The sequence below is a fragment of the Coregonus lavaretus genome, assembly GCF_964263955.1.
Source record: "Coregonus lavaretus genome assembly, chromosome: 17".
In the NCBI taxonomy this organism is placed as follows: Eukaryota; Metazoa; Chordata; class Actinopteri; order Salmoniformes; family Salmonidae; genus Coregonus; species Coregonus lavaretus.
In genome coordinates this window covers 29369641-29388159 of record NC_140004.1, presented here as the reverse complement: position 1 = coordinate 29388159, position 18519 = coordinate 29369641, and the positions used below count along the sequence as shown (strand labels likewise).

Below are 18519 nucleotides of genomic sequence, written 5' to 3'. Positions count from 1 at the left end.
TTTATGTGTCGGGGGGCTGGGGTTAGTTGGTTATACCTGGAGTACTTCTCCTGTCTTATCCAGTGTCCTGTGTGAATTTAAGTATGCTCTCTCTAATTCTCTCGTTCTCTCTTTCTCTCTGAGAACCTGAGCCCTAGGACCATACGTCAGGACTACCGGGCATGATGACACCTTGCTGTCCCCAGTCCGCCTGGCCTTGCTGCTATTCCAGTTTCAACTGTTCTGCCTGCGGCTACGAAACCCCTACCTGTCCCAGACCTGCTGTTTTCAACTCTTAATGATCGGCTATGAAAAGCCAACTGAGAGACCTGAGCCCTAGGACCATACGTCGGGACTACCGGCCGTGGTGACTCCTTGCTGTCCCCAGTCCGCCTGGCCTTGCTGCTATTCCAGTTTAAACTGTTCTGCCTGCGGTTATGGAACCCCTACCTGTCCCAGACCTGCTGTTTTCAAACTCTTAATGATCGGCTATGAAAAGCCAACTGAGATTTATTCCTGATTATTATTTGACCATGCTTGTCACTTATGAACATTTTTGAACATCTTGGCATGGTTCTGTTATAATCTCCACCCGGCACAGCCAGAAGAGGACTGGCCACCCCTCATAGCCTGGTTCCTCTCTAGGTTTCTTCCTAGGTTTTCGCCTTTCTAGGGAGTTTTTCCTAGCCACCGTGCTTCTACACCTGCATTACTAGCTGTTTGGGGTTTTAGGCTGGGTTTCTGTACAGCACTTCGAGATATTAGCTGATGTAAGAAGGGCTATATAAAATAAAATTGATTGATTGATTGATCAACTGTTCAGAGGAGACTGCATGAATCAGGCCTTCATGGTCAAATTGCTGCAAAGAAACCACTACTAAAGGACACCAATAAGAAGAAGAGACCTGCTTGGGCCAAGAAACACGAGCAATGGACATTAGACCGGTGGAAATCTGTCCTTTGGTCTGATGAGTCCAAATGTGAGATTTTTGGTTCCAACCGCTGTGTCTTTGTGAGACGCAGAGTAGGTGTACGGATGATCTCCGCATGTGTGGTTCCCACCATGAAGCATGGAGGAGGAGGTGTGATGGTGTGGGGGTGCCTTGCTGGTGACACTGTCTGTGATCTATTTAGAATTCAAGGCACACTTAACCAGCATGGCTACCAAAGCATTCTGCAGCGATACGCCATCTCATCTGGTTTGCGCTTAGAGGGACTATTATTTGTTTTTCAACAGGACAATGACCCAAAACAAACCTCCAGGCTGTGTAAGGGTTATTTGACCAAGAAGGGGAGTGATGGAGTGCTGCATCAAATGACCTGGCCTACACAATCACCCGACCTCAACCCAATTGAGATGGTTTGGGATGAGTTGGACCGCAGAGTGAAGGAAAAGCAGCCAACAAGTGCTCAGCATATGTGGGAACGCCTTCAAGGCTGTTGGAAAAGCATTCCTCATGAAGCTGGTTGAGAGAATGCCAAGAGTGTGCAAAGCTGTCATCAAGGCAAATGGTGGCTACTTTGAAGAATCTCAAATATAAAATATATTTTTTGGTTCCATATGTGTTATTTCATTGTTTTGATGTCTTCACTATTATTCTACAATGTAGAAAATAGTAAAAATGAAGACAAACCCTTGAATGAGTAGGTGTGTCCAAACTTTTGACTGGTACTGTATGTTTCAAGTTACAGTACATTTTCCGACGATAACCATTAGGCCTACTTGTTGTACCACCTCTCTTCTACCTCTTCCCCATTAAATCAAATCACAGGCTTGTCATCTTTGCTACCCTCAAGTGCTTTGTGGTAACATTGCAAGATTAACTTTTGTTTGTTGGCTTTCATTTGCGTTACAATTTATATTCCAAAGTAATATATTATCTTGGCCATGTACTGTGTGTGTTTCCCTTGGGTCTGTGTGTGTGTCCCTTGGGTTGATTTTGTAGTTAACTCTTTAATACTAAAGTGATGTTGGCCAGCAGAGATCAATGTATTCAATTAAATGATTGAAGAGAGAAACTGACAGACAAAGGCATGTCTGGAAGTAAAATGACAACACAAAGAATTGCATTCTGAGGTGTATACTACAAAGCAGATTCAATGAGTTAGCCAGTTAACTTTGATAAACAACCAGAAATAACAGATTCATTAAGAAAGCTAAACATAGATACATGTATGTGTTTTTGGTTGTTGAGTCAATGAGCCAATGCTCATTTCAAGATTATATTTCTAAAAACGTTCAACATTTTCAGAATATTCAGCCTCCTTGATCCTGCTTTGTAGTATACCCCTCTGTTTTGCAGTGTTTTTGTTGGTAAACAGAAAACACAACTGCCTCCACAAAATAATAGATTAACATATACTTATACAGACCACTTTCAATTGTTCACCATCATCACCTACTGTACCACGGACAAGTTGAACTGGAAACAGTTACGTAGATACCGATTCCGTGACCTTCACTGGTTTAAGTCAATAGCCAATGGCACCCACTTGCCTAAGCATCAGTTTGGCAAATATCATCATGAAGAAATCCATTGACAGCCCATGCTTTTAATGACCCAGAATTATCGCCTGGGTCCGAATGTCATTTCCCCAGTTAATGCACCATCCACCTGACATGAATATGAAGTCTAGACTGAACTGTAGCATATTCACAAAGCCAGTGTCAACTTGAATAGACCGTCAAATACGGTCCATGGTTTTGGGTCCCAAAATAGAATGACTGAGTGAGTCACACAGACACAGACCTAAGTAATGGCCTTATCTCTGTGCCTCTGCAGCGGGTTAGAGAGGAAGTCAGTCAGTCTCTGTCTTTATCTACAATACTACCGCCAGGTCACAGGTCATCCCTCTGAGCCTCCATTATACAACCACAGAGACTGCACTTCCCAGTAGTCTTTGCAAAAGGACGGCATTTAAAATTCCTTGGACACTTCTGGGGCCCCAAACTCTCCTCCTCGTCATCCTTGTCCTCTTCCTCCTACACCTTGAGGGCCTCGTGCACGCCCACGGCGGACAGTCGTCGGTTGATGTTGCGGTAGCGGCATCGCAGCAGGTCCTTGTAGGTGGACCGCAGATCCCGGTTGAAGAAGGCGTAGATGAAGGGGTTCATGAGGGAGTTGGCGTAACCCAACCAGAGGAGGAACCTTTCCAGCCAGATGGGCACACAGCTGCACTCCACCCCGCAGATAAAGGGCCTGGCTGTGGACAGGATGAAAAAGGGCAGCCAGCAGACAGAGAACACACCGACGATCACCCCCAGCGTGGTGGCCGCCTTCTGCTCCCTTTTGAAGATGGAGATGTTGCGGCGCTCGCGGGACAGCAGACGGGATAGCGCCGCACACTCCTCTGCCACGCCCTGCGGCTTCAGGCCCTGCATCCTCAGCGCCTCACTGGCCACCGTCTCCAGCCGCTCGCGCCGGGTGAAGTCTGTGAAGCGGTGCTTGAGGCCGCTCTTGCGGGCGGCCCTGAAGATCTTGTAGTACATAAAGAGCATGACGAGCATGGGGATGTAAAAGGCCACAGCCGTGGAGTAGATGGTGTATCCAATGTCCTGGCTGATGAGGCACACGCCGCCCGTGTGGACATTCTTGGCCCAGCCGCAGAAGGGGGGCAGGGTGATGGAGGCGGACACCAGCCACACCCCCAGGATCATCTTGGCCATCAGCTGGCCATTCTGCCTGGCTGGGTACGTGAGGGGCCGGGTGATTCCCAGATACCTGAGAGAGAAGAAACAAAAATAATTTAGCAATGTAAACTTTATTATCCCATATGGAAATGCAAGCAGGATAAACATACAAGGCTACATACAATGCAAAACATAGAGACACTGGGGCAGCAGGATCAGGAGTACTGTACACTGAACTTAGTACAATGAATCTCCTGCCTGTTTTTGCAATCAATTTAGTCTCCTCTATCCTCTCTGCTTGTTTTGCATAGTTTTGTCCCAGAGGAGAAAACACTACAGCACTCCGTGCTAGCACATAACGTTCTGAGAACCATATGTTTCTTAGAGCTTGGTGAGAGCGTATATGTCCAATGGTTATTTTGCATACAACCTTCCCAAAACTTTCTGGGAATGGTGCAGGATAGTTATTTGGCTTTGGAACATTCTCAGCACATTTAAGGAACTTGACAAAACATTTTTATTTTATTTATTTTTATTACTTTAACAGAACGTTTCCTAAAAGTTCAAACATGGTTACATTTAATACAATTTTTCGTAATGGACGATCTCCAAGGAATGTTCTCCAACTGGTTTGACATTGGGAACAACATTGGGAAAAACGTTCTTCTGTGGAAATTTCAGTACTTTAGCATAACATTTCCTACAGGTTTCCTCATGGTTCTATTGAAAATAATGTTCTCAAATAGTTCAGAGAACGTTAAGAAATAATGTTCTTCTGTGGGAATTTCAGTACTTCAGCATAACATTTCCTAAATGTTTCCTCATGGTTCTATTTAAAGTAATGTTCTCAAATAGTTCAGAGAACTTTAAGAAACAACGTTCTTCTGTGGGAATTTCAGTACTTCCACAGAACATTCCACACACGTTCCCATGTGGTTCTATTTAATTTCATATTTTTACAACATTTAAAAAAAATGTGTGTGACTAAAGAGATATTCTCAGAACATTCAGAGAATGTATGGTTCTCTTTTATGTCAGTTCTTGGCAATATTCTGTGAATGTAAAAAATTCTACACATTAACATCAATTAGCTCTAAATTCCATTCTCAGAACATTAAGAAAACGTTCTATAAATAACAGAAGAAAACATAAGTAACTTTCACAGAAGAATGTTATTTAAAAACATATACATTCCGTTCTCTTATTGACTGGGTGATAGCAATCTGAGAGTGTTTCAAGGAGAGTTGTGGTTCAGACTGGTAGGTTGGTGTATGTGTCTTGCCTTGGTTACACAACAACACAGTCATGCCACCACTCCACTCCACTCACTCCCCCACCTGAACTCTGACTAATGCATTAATAAACATCTCAGTCTCAAACTCTCTCTCTCTGTCAGTCCCAGTGCACTTACACCTCTGTGGTAAGACTGTGAATGGGTTTTAAATACAGTGCATTCGGAAAGTATTCAGACCCCTTGACTTTTTCCACATTTTGTTACGTTACAGACTTATTCTAAAATTGATGAAATTGTTTTTTTTCTTCATCAATCTACACACAATACCCCATAATGACAAAGCAAAAACAACATATTTACATAAGTATTTAGACCCTTTGCTATGAGACTCGAAATTGAACTCAGGTGCATCCTGTTTCCATTGATCATCCTTGAGATGTTTCTACAACTTCATTGGAGTCCACCTGTGGTAAATTCAATTGATTGGACATGATTTGGAAAGGCACACACCTGTCTATATAAGGTCCCACAGTTCACAGCGAATGTCAGAGCAAACACCAAGCCATGAGGTCGAAGGAATTGTCCGTAGAGCTCAGAGACAGGATTGTGTCGAGGCACAGATCTGGGCAAGGGAACCAAAAAATGTCTGCAGCATTGAAGGTCCCCAAGAACACCGTGGCCTCCATCATTCTTAAATGGAAGAAGTTTGGAACCACCAAGACTCTTCCTAGAGCTGGCCGCCCGGCCAAACTGAGCAATCGGGGGATAATAGCCTTGGTCAGGGAGGTGACCAAAACCTTCCAGAAGGAGAACCATCTCTGCAGCACTCCACCAATCAGGCTTTTACGGTAGAGTGGCCAGACGAAAGCCACTCCTAAGTAAAAGGCACGGCAGCCCGCTTGGAGTTTGCCAAAAGGCACCTAAAGGACTCTCATACCATGAGAAACAAGATTCTCTGGTCTGAAACATCTGTGCTAGCTGGGTAGTATATCTATCCAGTTATACTCTGGCCTACATCATGTATCCATTTGACATGGCCTACCCCCAGACGTACAGTGTATTCAGAAAGTATTCAGACCCCTTGACTTTTTCCATATTTTATTACGTTACAGCCTTATTCTAAAATTGATTAATTGTTTATTTCCCCTCATTAATCTACACACAATACCCCATGATGACGAAGCAAAAACAAGTTTAGACATTTTTGTAAATGCATTAAAAGTAAAAAACTGAAAAATCACATTTACGTAAGTATTCAGAACCTTTACTCAGTACTTTGTTGATGCAACTTTGGCAGCGATTACAGCCTCGAGTCTTCTTGGGGATGACGCTGCAAGCTTGGCACCTGTATTTTGGGAGTTTCTCCCATTCTTCTCTGTAGATCCTCTCAAGCTCTGTCAGGTTGGATGGGGAGCGTCGCTGCACAGCTATTTTCAGGTCTCTCCAGAGATGTTAGATCGGGTTCAAGTCCGGGCTCTGGCTGGGCCACTCAAGGACATTCAGAGACTTGTCCTGAAGCCACTCCTGCGTTGTCTTGGCTGTGTGCTTAGGGTCGTTGTCCTGTTGGAAGGTGAACCGTCGCCCCATTGTGAGGTCCTGAGCGCTCTGGAGCAGGTTTTCATCAAGGATCTCTCTGTACTTTGCTCCATTCATCTTTCCCTCGATCCTGACTAGTCTCCCAGTCCCTGCCGCTGAAAAACACACTAATATGACCCCTCTGTGGAAGGGTGAGACTCTCACGAACACATGTACATGTTGTTTTGCTCTAGGACACCCACAGGCCTCACAAGAATGTTCAAAAAATGAATGGAAGTATATATGGAGAGTGTTTAGTGCCAAAAATAAGGGGTTAAATACATGTAAAAAAAAAACAACAACAACAAAAACAAACGGTTTCCTGATCTTCCCTATGTCTCTCAGATATAGGACAGCCACTTCAGAACAAACTTCCTTAATATTTTTTTTGTGGGGGACTATCTGTTGTTCCATGTAATTAATATGTTATTCCGTGTGTTTGTACGGGCAAATAGCAGTAAGGCCAAATACAATTTTCTAAAAAAAAAAAAAAATGTATACTTCAAGGGGTCTTAAAATTCTAAATCAAATAGCAAAACATTCCTTGGTATGACCTTCTTAAAACAATTCCATATAGCTTAGTAGAACCCCCCTCCCCCGGCTTAGATAGGGCTTAGCCTGTTTAGTGCCAAAAAATAAGTGGTTAAATACATGTAAAAAAATTAATAATAATAATATTACCTGATCTTTCTTATATCACCCAGACCACTTCAACACAAACTTCCTTTAGATTTTTTTTGGGGGGACTATCTGTTGTTCCATGTAGTGAATGTGTTATTCAATGCGTTTGTATGGGCTTATAACAGTAAGGCCAAATAAACATTTTCAGCAAATATTATATATATATATATTTTTTATGATACTTCAAGGGTTCTTAAAATTAAAAATCAAATAGCAAAACTATCCTTGGTATGACCTTCTTCAAATAATTCCACATAGCTTAGTAGAACCCCCCACTCCCCCAGATTAGACAGGGCTTAGACTCGTATGGCCCCTTTAAACATCCTAAGGTCAACATCCCCATAGTGTTCACATTTCTTTCATGTAAATGTTGTATTTACATAAAAATATTAAATAAACTATTTATTTGGGAAATATCCAGTCTTTGCTCTTTGCTTCATTACCATGCTGATGATTTCAAGTAGTATTGGATTTACTTTTATCTGCTGAGACATTGAATACATGTAGTTTAGTATATTTAGTATATTTAGTATGTTTAGTTTAGTTTTCTCTGTGAGAAGCAAGTTCATTTAAAGTTGTATGTGATTTGGTTTATGTAGATACATTTGTTGTGTTACAGCCTGAATTCAAAATTGATTTAAAAAAAAGAATTCACCCATCTACACACAATACCCCAAAAGGAAAACATTGTATTATTTATTTTTTGTCAATACATGTTAGAATCACCTTTGGCAGCAATTACAGCTGTGAGTCTTTTGGGGTAAGTCTCTAAAAGCTTTGCACACCTGGATTGTACAATATTTGCACTTTTTTTTTTATTCTTCAAGCTCTGTCAAGTTGGTTGTTGACCATTGCTAGACAGCCATTTTCAAGTCTTTTCATAGATTTTCAAGCCAATTTAAGTCAAAACTGTAACTATGCCACTCAGGAACATTCAATGTTGTGTTGGTAAGCAACTCCAATGTATATTTAGCCTTGTGTTTTAGTTTATTGTCCTGCTGAAAGGTGAATTTGTCTCCCAGTGTCTGTTGGAAAGCAGACTGAACCATGTTTTCCTCTAGGATTTTGCCTGTGCTTAGCTCTATTCCATTTATTTTTTATCCCCCCCCAAAAAACTCCCTAGTCCTTGCTGATGACACGCATACCCATAACATGATGCAGCCACCACCATGCTTGAAAATATGTGGTACTCAGTGATGTGTTGAGTTGGATTTGCCCCAATCATAACACTTTGTATTCAGGACATACAGTTAATTTCTTTGCCACATTTTACTTTAGTGCCTTATTGCAAACAGGATGCATGTTTTGGAATTATTCTGTACAGGCTTCCTGTTTTTCACTCTGTAATTTAGGTTAGTATTGTAAAGTAACTACAATGTTGTTGATCCAGCCTCAGTTTTCTCCTATCACAGCCATAAAACTCTGTAACTGTTTGAAAGTCACCATTGGCCTCATGGTGAAATCCCTGAGTGGTTTCCTTCCTCTCCGGCAACTGAGTTAGGGAGGACGCCTGTATCTTGGTAGTGACTGGGTGTATTGATACACCATCCAAAATGTAATTAATAACTTCACCATGCTCAAAGGGATATTCAATGTCTGCTTTTGTTTTTACCCATCTACCAATAGGGGCCCTTCTTTGAATCTGTTTGAAATTCATTGCTCAACTGAGGGACCTTACAGATAATTGTATGTGTGGGGTACAGAGATGAGGCATCAAAAATCATGTTAACCTCTACTATTGCACATAGAGTGAGTCAATGCAACGTATTGTGACTTAAGAAAATGTTTCCTCCTGAACTTATTTAGGCTTGCCATAAAGGAGGGGTTGAATATTTATTGACTTAAGACATTTCAGCTTTAGATTTTTTATTAATTTGTAAAATTTTCTCAAAACATAATTCCACTTGACATTATGGAGTATTGTGTGTAGACCAGTGACAGCCAATCTCAATTTAATCAATTTTAAATTCAGGCTGTAACACAACAAAATGTGGAAAAGGTCAAGGGTTATGAATACTTTCTGAAGGCACTGTAGCTAGCTCCCAAAGACTGAAATAAGTTAAATATCGGTTTTCAAGTGCACTTTAAATATGCAGCATGCAATACGAATAGGGAACTCTGTTCACCATTTAGCCAATTTATTGAATGCTAGCCAATGTTACAGTTTGAGTAGCCTAGCCAGCTACTGTAAATGTCAATTTGTGTTTCATTAGCTATCTCTGTCAGTGAATTACATTTTGTAATCATGCTTATGCATGATTATATGCCTCATTTCAAGTAACTAGCTGCAGGCTTAAATAAACATTCAATCATACACTTTGCACAGAAACCAAAATAAAAGCATGTAGATATAAAGTGTGTGTATGTGTCATGTATGCTAGAATGGAGGTTTAAAAACGACAGCTGCATATGCATATTAGCCAATACATATGGCATAGCCTACACATATAGCATACCTTGCAATACAATCTTCTCTAAAAAACAGTTGTACAATGTGCTCTGCAATAAGATAAACAAGAGTTTGATTTCTAAACCAGATGAGTTCTCAAATAGCAGCTACCCAATACCATGGTGGGCATGTATAATGTTGGATGCATTGGAATATAAGGTATGGAGAATGATAAAGAGCCTGTAGGACTATAGAAAAAGCAGTTGGGAAATGAATGTTTGAGTTAAAAATTATAAATGTTCAGTGAATGTGAGTATATTAAGGTGGTTTAAATGATTAACTTTCCTACTAACCTAAAAGTTGACGGTGCCAAAATCTTGCCAATCCATTTGTTGTTCTACTAACTATGACTGAGTGTGAGACATGTTACCCATAATGTACATTTCATGCATATACATTCGAACAAAGAACACCATCACAAGTAGTGTTTCGCCATTATTGAGTACGGAGACAAATAGCAAAGGTGTCTCAAGTGATATTTGAAGTATCTAAATATAGTGTAACTTACTAATCAATGTATATCAAGTGCCGTGGAGGGCACAATCTTACAATGTTGCAGTCCAGAAATGAGAGCTTTACCATCTATGCCAAAAGCCTGGGCCTCTTAAGGAGACTATAGAACTGTCAGTATTCCCCCTTCTCTCTGGGAGCATTTGTGTGCCCCAGGCCCCATAGGTGTATCAAAATGATCCCACCATGGTCACCAATGTAGCTGACCGATGTAGAGAGAGACAAGTGCCTTAGCAGAATTAAATCTAAAGCTTGTGTGGGCCAGAGACGAGAAGTCCACCATCTATGGCAAAAGCCTGGGCTCCTGACAGGGACAATAGAATTCTCCCCACTGCATGTTACAATAATAGAATAATCTGTTTGTCACCTGTTAAACTGATTCTACATTGAATTTAGTCTTTGAGTTGCTCAAACAAGCACATGTATCTGTAGTTGGTGTTCTTCAACCAAAAAAATGCACTAGACTGTGTATGACAAAACCCACAAAGAAAAGACAACAGGCAAATGCATACGTGGTCCCAAAGTCTAAATAGTGATGGCATGGCTAGTTCAAACTGCAGTAGGCTGGTTCTCCTCACAGGTGAGTGAATCAGCCTATGCTTGGTTAATAGCACTTGATTGATCTCTGGGAGCAGGAGACAGGAGAGTTGATTAGAGACAAAAGTGAGAGACAAGAATGAATAGAATAAATCATCACAGCAAAGGAATGTAGTTTGTGAGCTAGAAAATGAACATCCTGACAGTCTGAGGCAGGGTGCTCTGCAATCATCCTACTCCAACTATTGACAGGGATAATGTGACATTTATTATTTGTCAGTATGAATGAAATTAGTGGGTCCTACTACTTGTCCTATAGATTTTTGTGGTCTTGAAATATTACTTGGAATAAACTGATAGCTAAAACGCTCCTTGACATGCTAGCTAGTGATAAAGCTATCTGCTCCTGCTAGCTAGCAACATATCTATTTGTTGTAACTAGTTAAATAACTAGCAAGCTAGTTACATTACTGAGGTTGCTGTGTTCTAAATTGGAAGTCATTTTACAGCTTGCATTGATGGTATCACGTTTATGACTAAATAGTTTGATTACAAAAAAATAAAAAATACTTGACCTAATTGCAGTTTGTTGGATGGAGATGTCACCAGCTGTGTACTACTTTAGATAAGGATAATGTGATTGGCAGACGTGATCAGCAGAGATAGGACCATGGATAGTACACAAGTTTTGATTGGTTTACAGTTTAGTACTCGGCAGCGTTTGCCTGTCCAGCTAGCTAACATTTTGAAAAATTGTGAAAGAATTGACAAAAAATGTAAATGTTTTCAGAATAAATAAATATACACAATATGTAAAAACCAGCTCCTCCCTCGACAGATATCGATCATCTCACAAACTAAAGCAGATAGCTTGCTACGCCCTACCACCTAGTGGGATTAGGGCCTATCCACAGTTGTTGTGTTCCTGAGCCCAGGGGATTACAATGCCCTAGACCAGGGGTCTCCACCAGGTAGATCACAGGCTACCATTTATTTTATGTGTTCCATCGCAAACTGTCATAAACATAAGCTACTAGGTACTATCCAATCAAAACTACATTGACATTATCCCACCCCTGGTTAGCCACTAGTGGCTTAAAAAGTAAAACTTAACACAATATCTGCCAATTAATTTCCAGCAATATTGCCCATGTCTCTCTGTTTGGAGCGCGCATTTGTCTATCACTCCATATGTAGTCAGTTAGCAACGATGCTAGTAATGATAACCGTCTAATGGATGGACAGAAATACTTTCTGCCTGACATAAAGATAACATGATTATTTGTATCAATTAGGTGGCCATAGTTTTGCAAACTCTGCCATAATAATAATAATAATAAATAATAATATGCCATTTAGCAGACGCTTTTATCCAAAGCGACTTACAGTCATGCGTGCATACATTTTTGTGTTGCCATGACATGTGCTGCAGCAGTAGGCCTAACAGCAGAAACATTGCTAGACCTACACATTCCTCTCCCTTTAAACGCAAAATTAAAATGTGTATTACAGTAAAAAAGTTAGTTCACTTTTTTCCAGACCTAAAAATGTGTCTTCTGATGTGATTTAAGCATTGACATGGACTCAGAACATCCATTTTCGTTGTTTCTCTATGACATTTTTTAATATTGAGAGTATAAAAACGTATATATATACAGAAGCAGTCAAAGGTTTGGACACACCTACTCATTCCAAGTTTTATTTTTTATTTTTACTATTTTCTACTTTGTAGAATAATAGTGAAGACATCAAAACTATGAAAAACACATATGGAATCATGTAGTAACCAAAAAAAAGTGTTAAACAAATCAAAATATATTTTATATTTTAAATTCTTCAAAGTAGCCACCCTTTGCCTTGATGACAGCTTTGCACACTCTAGGTATTCTCTCAACCAGCTTCATGAGGAATGCTTTTCCAACAGTCTTGAAGGAGTTCCCACATATGCTGAGCACTTGTTGGCTGCTTTTCCTTCACTCTGCGGTCCAACTCATCCCAAACCATCTCACTTTTTTCACTGTGCTTCTACATCTGCATTGCTTGCTGTTTGGTGTTTTAGGCTGGGTTTCTGTATAGCACTTTGTGACATCTGCTGATGTAAAAAGGGCTTTATAAATAACATTTGATTGATTGATTGATTGAATTGGGTTGAGGTCGGGTGATTATGGAGACCAGGTCATCTGATGCAGCATTCAATCACTCTCCTTCTTGGTCAAATAGCCCTTACACAGCCTGGAGGTGTGTTTTGGGTCATTGTCCTGTTGAAAACAAATGATAGTCCCACTAAGCGCAAACCAGATGGGATGGCGTATCACTGCAGAATGCTTTGGTAGCCATGCTGGTTAAGTGTGCCTTGAATTCTAAATAAATCACAGACAGTGTCACCAGCAAAGCACCACCACAACTCCTCCTCCATGCTTCACGGTGGGAACCACACATGCGGATATAATCGTTCACCTACTCTGTGTCTCACAAAGACACAGCGGTTAGAACCAAAAATCTCAAATTTGGACTCATCAGACCAAAGGACAGATTTCCACCAGTCTAATGTCCATTGCTCGTGTTTCTTGGCCCAAGAAAGTCTCTTCTTATTATTGGTGTCCTTTAGTAGTAGATTCTTTGCAGCAATTCGACCATGAAGGCCTGATTCACGCAGTCTCCTCTGAACAGTTGATGTTGAGATGTGTCTGTTACTTGAACTCTGTGAAGCAATTATTTGGGCTGCAATCTGAGGTGCAGTTAACTCTAATGAACGAATCCTCTGCAGCAGATGTATCTCTGGGTCTTCCTTTCCTGTGGCGGTCCTCATGAGAGCCAGTTTCATCATAGCGCTTGATGGTTTTTGCGACTGCACTTGAAGAAACTTCCAAAGTTCTTGAACTTTTCCGGATTGACTGACCTACTTGTCTTAAAGTAATGATGAACTGTCATTTCTCTTTGCTTATTTGAGCTGTTCTTGCCATAATATGGACTTGCCAAACAGAGCAATCGGAGGAGAAGGGTCTTGGTCAGGGAGGTGACCAAGAACCCGATGGTCACTGACAGAACTCCAGAGTTCCTCTGTGGAGATGGGAGAACCTTCCAGAAGGACAACCATCTCTGCAGCACTCCACCAATCAGGCCTTTATTGTAGAGTGGCCAGACGGAAGAAGCCACTCCTCAGTAAAAGGCACATAACAGCCCGCTTGCCAAAAGGCACCTAAAGGACACTCAGACCAGGAGAAACAAGATTCTCTGGTCTGATGAAACGAAGATTGAACTCTTTGGCCTGAATGCCAACCGTCACGTCTGGAGGAAACCAGGCACCGCTCATCACCTGGCCAATACCATCCCTACGGTGAAGCCTGGTGGTGGCAGCATCATGCTGTGGGGATGTTTTCTGCGGCAGGGACTGGGAGACTAGTCAGGAAAGACGAACGGAGCAAAGTACAGAGAGATCCTTGATGAAAACCTGCTCCAGAGCACTCAGGACCTCAGACTGGAACGAAGGTTCACCTTACAACAGGACAACGACCCTTAGCACACAGCCAAGACAATGCAGGAGTGGCTTCAGGACAAGTCTCTGAATGTCCTTGAGTGGCCCAGCCAGAGCCCGGACTTGAACCCGATCTAACATCTCTGGAGAGACCTGAAAATAGCTGTGCAGCGAGGGTCTGAATACTTACACTACCAGTCAAAAGTTTGGACACTCCTACTCATTCAAGGGTTTTTCTTTATTGGTACTATTTTTTACATTGTAGAATATACATTGTAGAATAATAGTGAAGACATCAAAACTAAGAAATAACACATATGGAATCATGTAGTAACCAAGAAAGTGTTAAACAAATATATTTTATATTTGAGATTCTTCAAATAGCCACCCTTCGCCTTGATGACAGCTTTGCACACTCCAAATTGGAGATTTATGGTTCCAACCGCTGTGTCTTTGTGAGACGCGGTGTGGGTGAACGGATGATCTCCACATGTGTAGTTCCCTCTGTAAAGCATGGAAGAGGAGGTGTTATGGTGTGGGGGTGCTTTGCTGGTGACACTGTCTGTGATTTATTTAGAATTCAAGGCACACTAAACCAGCATGGCTACCACAGCATTCTGCAGCAATACGCCATCCCATCTGGTTTGGGCTTAGTGGGACTATCATTTGTTTTTCAACAGGACAATGACCCAACACACATCCAGGCTATGTAAGGGCTATTTTACCAAGAAAGAGAGTCATGGAGTGCTGCATCAGATGACCTGGCCTCCACAATCCCCCAACCTCAACCCAATTGAGATGGTTTGGGATGAGTCGGACGGCAGAGTGAAGGAAAAGCAGCCAACAAGTGCTCAGCATATGTGGGAACTCCTTCAAGACTGTTGGAAAAGCATTCCAGGTGAAGCTGGTTGAGAGAATGCCAAGAGTGTGCAAAGCTGTCATAAAGGCAAAGGGTGCCTATTTGAAGAATCTCAAATATAAAATATATTTTGATTTGTTTAATACTTTGCTGGGTACTACATGATTCCATATGTGTTATTTCATAGTTGTTATGTCTTCACTATTATTCTACAATGTAGAAAATAGTAAAAGTAAAGAAAAAACCTTGAATGAGTATGTGAGTCCAAACTTTTGACTGGTACTGTATGTAAATGTGAATATAATTTTATGGGGCCCCTTAGAGTTGTTTAATAACCATTATTTTACAAGGTATATTAACAGAAAACACATATCTTGTACACCAAGGACCCGGGGAAGAGTTGCAGGGTAGAGGAGAAGAGAAGAATGTGCCTATTTGAAAGCTATAAAAAAATGAATAGCTCCCGACATGTTTCATTTTTTAAAAGTAGCTCTTATGCTAGAAAAGGTTGGAGACCCCTGCCCTAGTCAAACAGTGTGGCTGAGCTAATGGATAGTTCCGTTACTTCCGCTAGGCTGGCGAAGCACAGTAAAGTGGAACTATTTTCTGCACACATGCATAATGGAAGGGCCAGGATCTGCATCATGGTTGCAGTGGCTGTTATTCATCTCCAGGTGCAGGAGCACCACGCGTTCTGTCTGAGATGGGAAACATGGTGAAATATTTAACTGGGCTGGAGTGGCTAATTTGGAATGGCTTCCCGCAACATCAACAAAAGCAACACACTAAAAAAGGAATATAGTCTGCTGGGTAGCTTTTAGGCCGAGAGTCTCTAAGAATAAGAATACAATTATGTAATTTTCAAACAAATTGGGTTTATCTTAAAGGGAGGTTTTCGGTGTCAACAAAACAATTGGATTGAGTTTTTCAAATGTAGATTGCTCTCTGCTTTAGTATCAAATATCAGATGTACTGTACATTTGCAATAACAACACTGTACAATGTATTTGAGAGAACAGTGGATTTGAATGAGATGCACATGTGCAGCCAGGGCTGATGCTAATCTGAAATGAAGTTTACTTTTTTCAGAACGCGAGAACTGTCAAGTTGCTGTTTTTCTTTAAACGTTCAGTACATTTGCTGCTCGCTTCATGGTTAATTTGCTAAATATAAAGAAAATGTTAGTGCCATGGAGAAACTTGAATGCACAGAAAGAAAGCAACTTCAGCACATCTTCATACTGAATAGCTCTGTATTACTGACGTATGCTGCAGTTGCCTTACAAGTCCTCCTGCTGATAATGGACTAACACAAATGTGCCTGTATAATGATGTCAGTCAGTGCCCCAATAACTCCTATCTAAAGTAGAGAAAAAAAGAGAATGTCCTACCTCTCTCTTTCACATTGTCTTTTTAATTGGGCTTTCTCCCATTAACCCCTGCCCCTCTTACTATGTGTATGGACATTTGACTGACCCTGGCTGTCTAGCCCATCTGTGGCCAGGTCAAGGTTAAAACGAGTGAGTGGAAAGGTCAGTTAGGAGCTGGAAGTGCCTATATAAAAACGGCTTTGTCTCTTACATAAACTCTGGCTGAGTCATCCCTGTACGGTTTTATCTGTGCGCTGGGGTTTGTCTTCCCACCAGCCCTACCCCACATGCCATCCCCTTTCTCTACATCTCAAAATACCTGGGTTCAAATGCCAGTCCAGATCTAGAGCCTGATCGAGTGCCAAATGGGAGGGGTTGGGACCCTTCTGCTCAATCAAGCAAAAGCTTTAGTATTTTGAAAGAAAACAAATACTACACATGTGCTTGCATAAAAGTACTCCCTACCCTGTGACACTATTAGAATCCTTGAAAAACTCCCTAATGGAACATTAATATGGATATCCGTAATGTGCTCTGTCTGGCCCCACCCTTGACAACCCTGATTTGTAAACGGTGACCAGGCCCACATTAATTTTTTACCATCGGAGCCCATAAAGCTTACCGTATGCTTCCCAGTCGAAACGGTTTGCACATATATTATGACAACATTTTCTGACGTTTTTGTTCGTTTTGGTGTTCGGCAGCCTTCTGCTGTTTTTTTTGGGGGGGGGGGCTTTTCGAGCGCACACATTTTTTTCTTGAAGCTTATTGAAATTCGGTAACCGAAGTCTACGCCCCTTCGTTGGTGATTGGTCAACAGTAGGGATTCTTTACCTCTAGTGTTTGTTGTCATTCAACAACAGACGACTAGTTTTCCTGCTAATTCTTTCACTTGAGAAATACTTTACCAAACATCTTAGTTAGATGTAAAATAGCGCGACTATGGCCTCCTTGGCAAAAACGTTGATTAATTACAGATTTCTTGCATTATCTTAGATTCATTCAGACTAATTTGAGGAAGTGTACTTGTTGCTACAGCATCTCAAGAGGGACAAACAGTAATATTGCCGGTTTTTCTTGTTTTTCAGTCAAAGGTATTTTAAGGGAGTATGCGAGCACAGACATTCACATTGCCTAGCCAAGTTCTGCTAGGAACTAACAGACACTATGTATGCAGACACCTTAACCGTAACCAGTGAAGAGCTGTGGCACCACTCACTCTTAACTCTTTTTATGATCGTGTGTGTTGAGATGGAGCTGACCAAACAGACTCCAACCTTTATTACCATTTACTTGCAGGTGCTGATGTAACAGCTGTCCAGCTAAAACTGGTCTCGGCACCAGTGTAACAGATGTGATCATACTTCGTAACTCTCTTGCGTTGTGTTTGGAAAGAAACGACTGTCTAGCCAGCGAGCCCAGTTGATTGGTGTTTATTCTGACGATAGACACAAGGAAGCACATTAGATGTGCAGGAGAACAGTATGTTGATGGCTGTAGATTCGTGATTCGTCACTTGCATGTCTATATCAGACAGGGGATTTTGTAATCAAACATCATAACAATGACAAAAATAGAACAAAATACAATAAATGTAAGTACCTGACGATACACACAAGGAAGCACATTAGATGTGCAGGACAACAGTATGTTGATGGCTATAGATTCGTGATTCGGCTGTTAGCATGGAAATAACTGTGAATTGGCAGGGGCTAATGCGACCATTACAATTAGAGTATGCTAGCTAACTTGCTCTTACAGCAATAACATACAAAAGCACATCCCAGGATGCCCCCAATATCTAACAGGTACCATACACACATACACATATATATATATATATACACATATACATACAGTGGGGGAAAAAGTATTTAGTCAGCCACCAATTGTGCATGTTCTCCCACTTAAAAAGATGAGAGAGGCCTGTAATTTTCATCATAGGTACACGTCAACTATGACAGACAAATTGAGATTTATTTTCTCCAGAAAATCACATTGTAGGATTTTTAATGAATTTATTTGCAAATTATGGTGGAAAATAAGTATTTGGTCACCTACAAACAAGCAAGATTTCTGTCTCTCACAGACCTGTAACTTCTTCTTTAAGAGGCTCCTCTGTCCTCCACTCGTTACCTGTATTAATGGCACCTGTTTGAACTTGTTATCAGTATAAAAGACACCTGTCCACAACCTCAAACAGTCACACTCCAAACTCCA

At 41.1% G+C, this 18519-nt stretch overlaps 1 protein-coding gene across 1 annotated transcript in view; it reads right to left on the bottom strand.

Moving 5' to 3' along the window:
• Positions 1-2838: 2838 nt before the first annotated feature.
• Positions 2839-18519, bottom strand: part of LOC311144485 (5-hydroxytryptamine receptor 7-like) — a 79847-nt gene continuing 64166 nt past the window's right edge. The window contains exon 2 of the mRNA XM_084180512.1: positions 2839-3701. Within this exon, the coding sequence (XP_084036638.1) occupies positions 2963-3701 (739 nt within the window). The 3' untranslated portion in view covers positions 2839-2962. The remainder of the gene's footprint in view (positions 3702-18519) is intronic.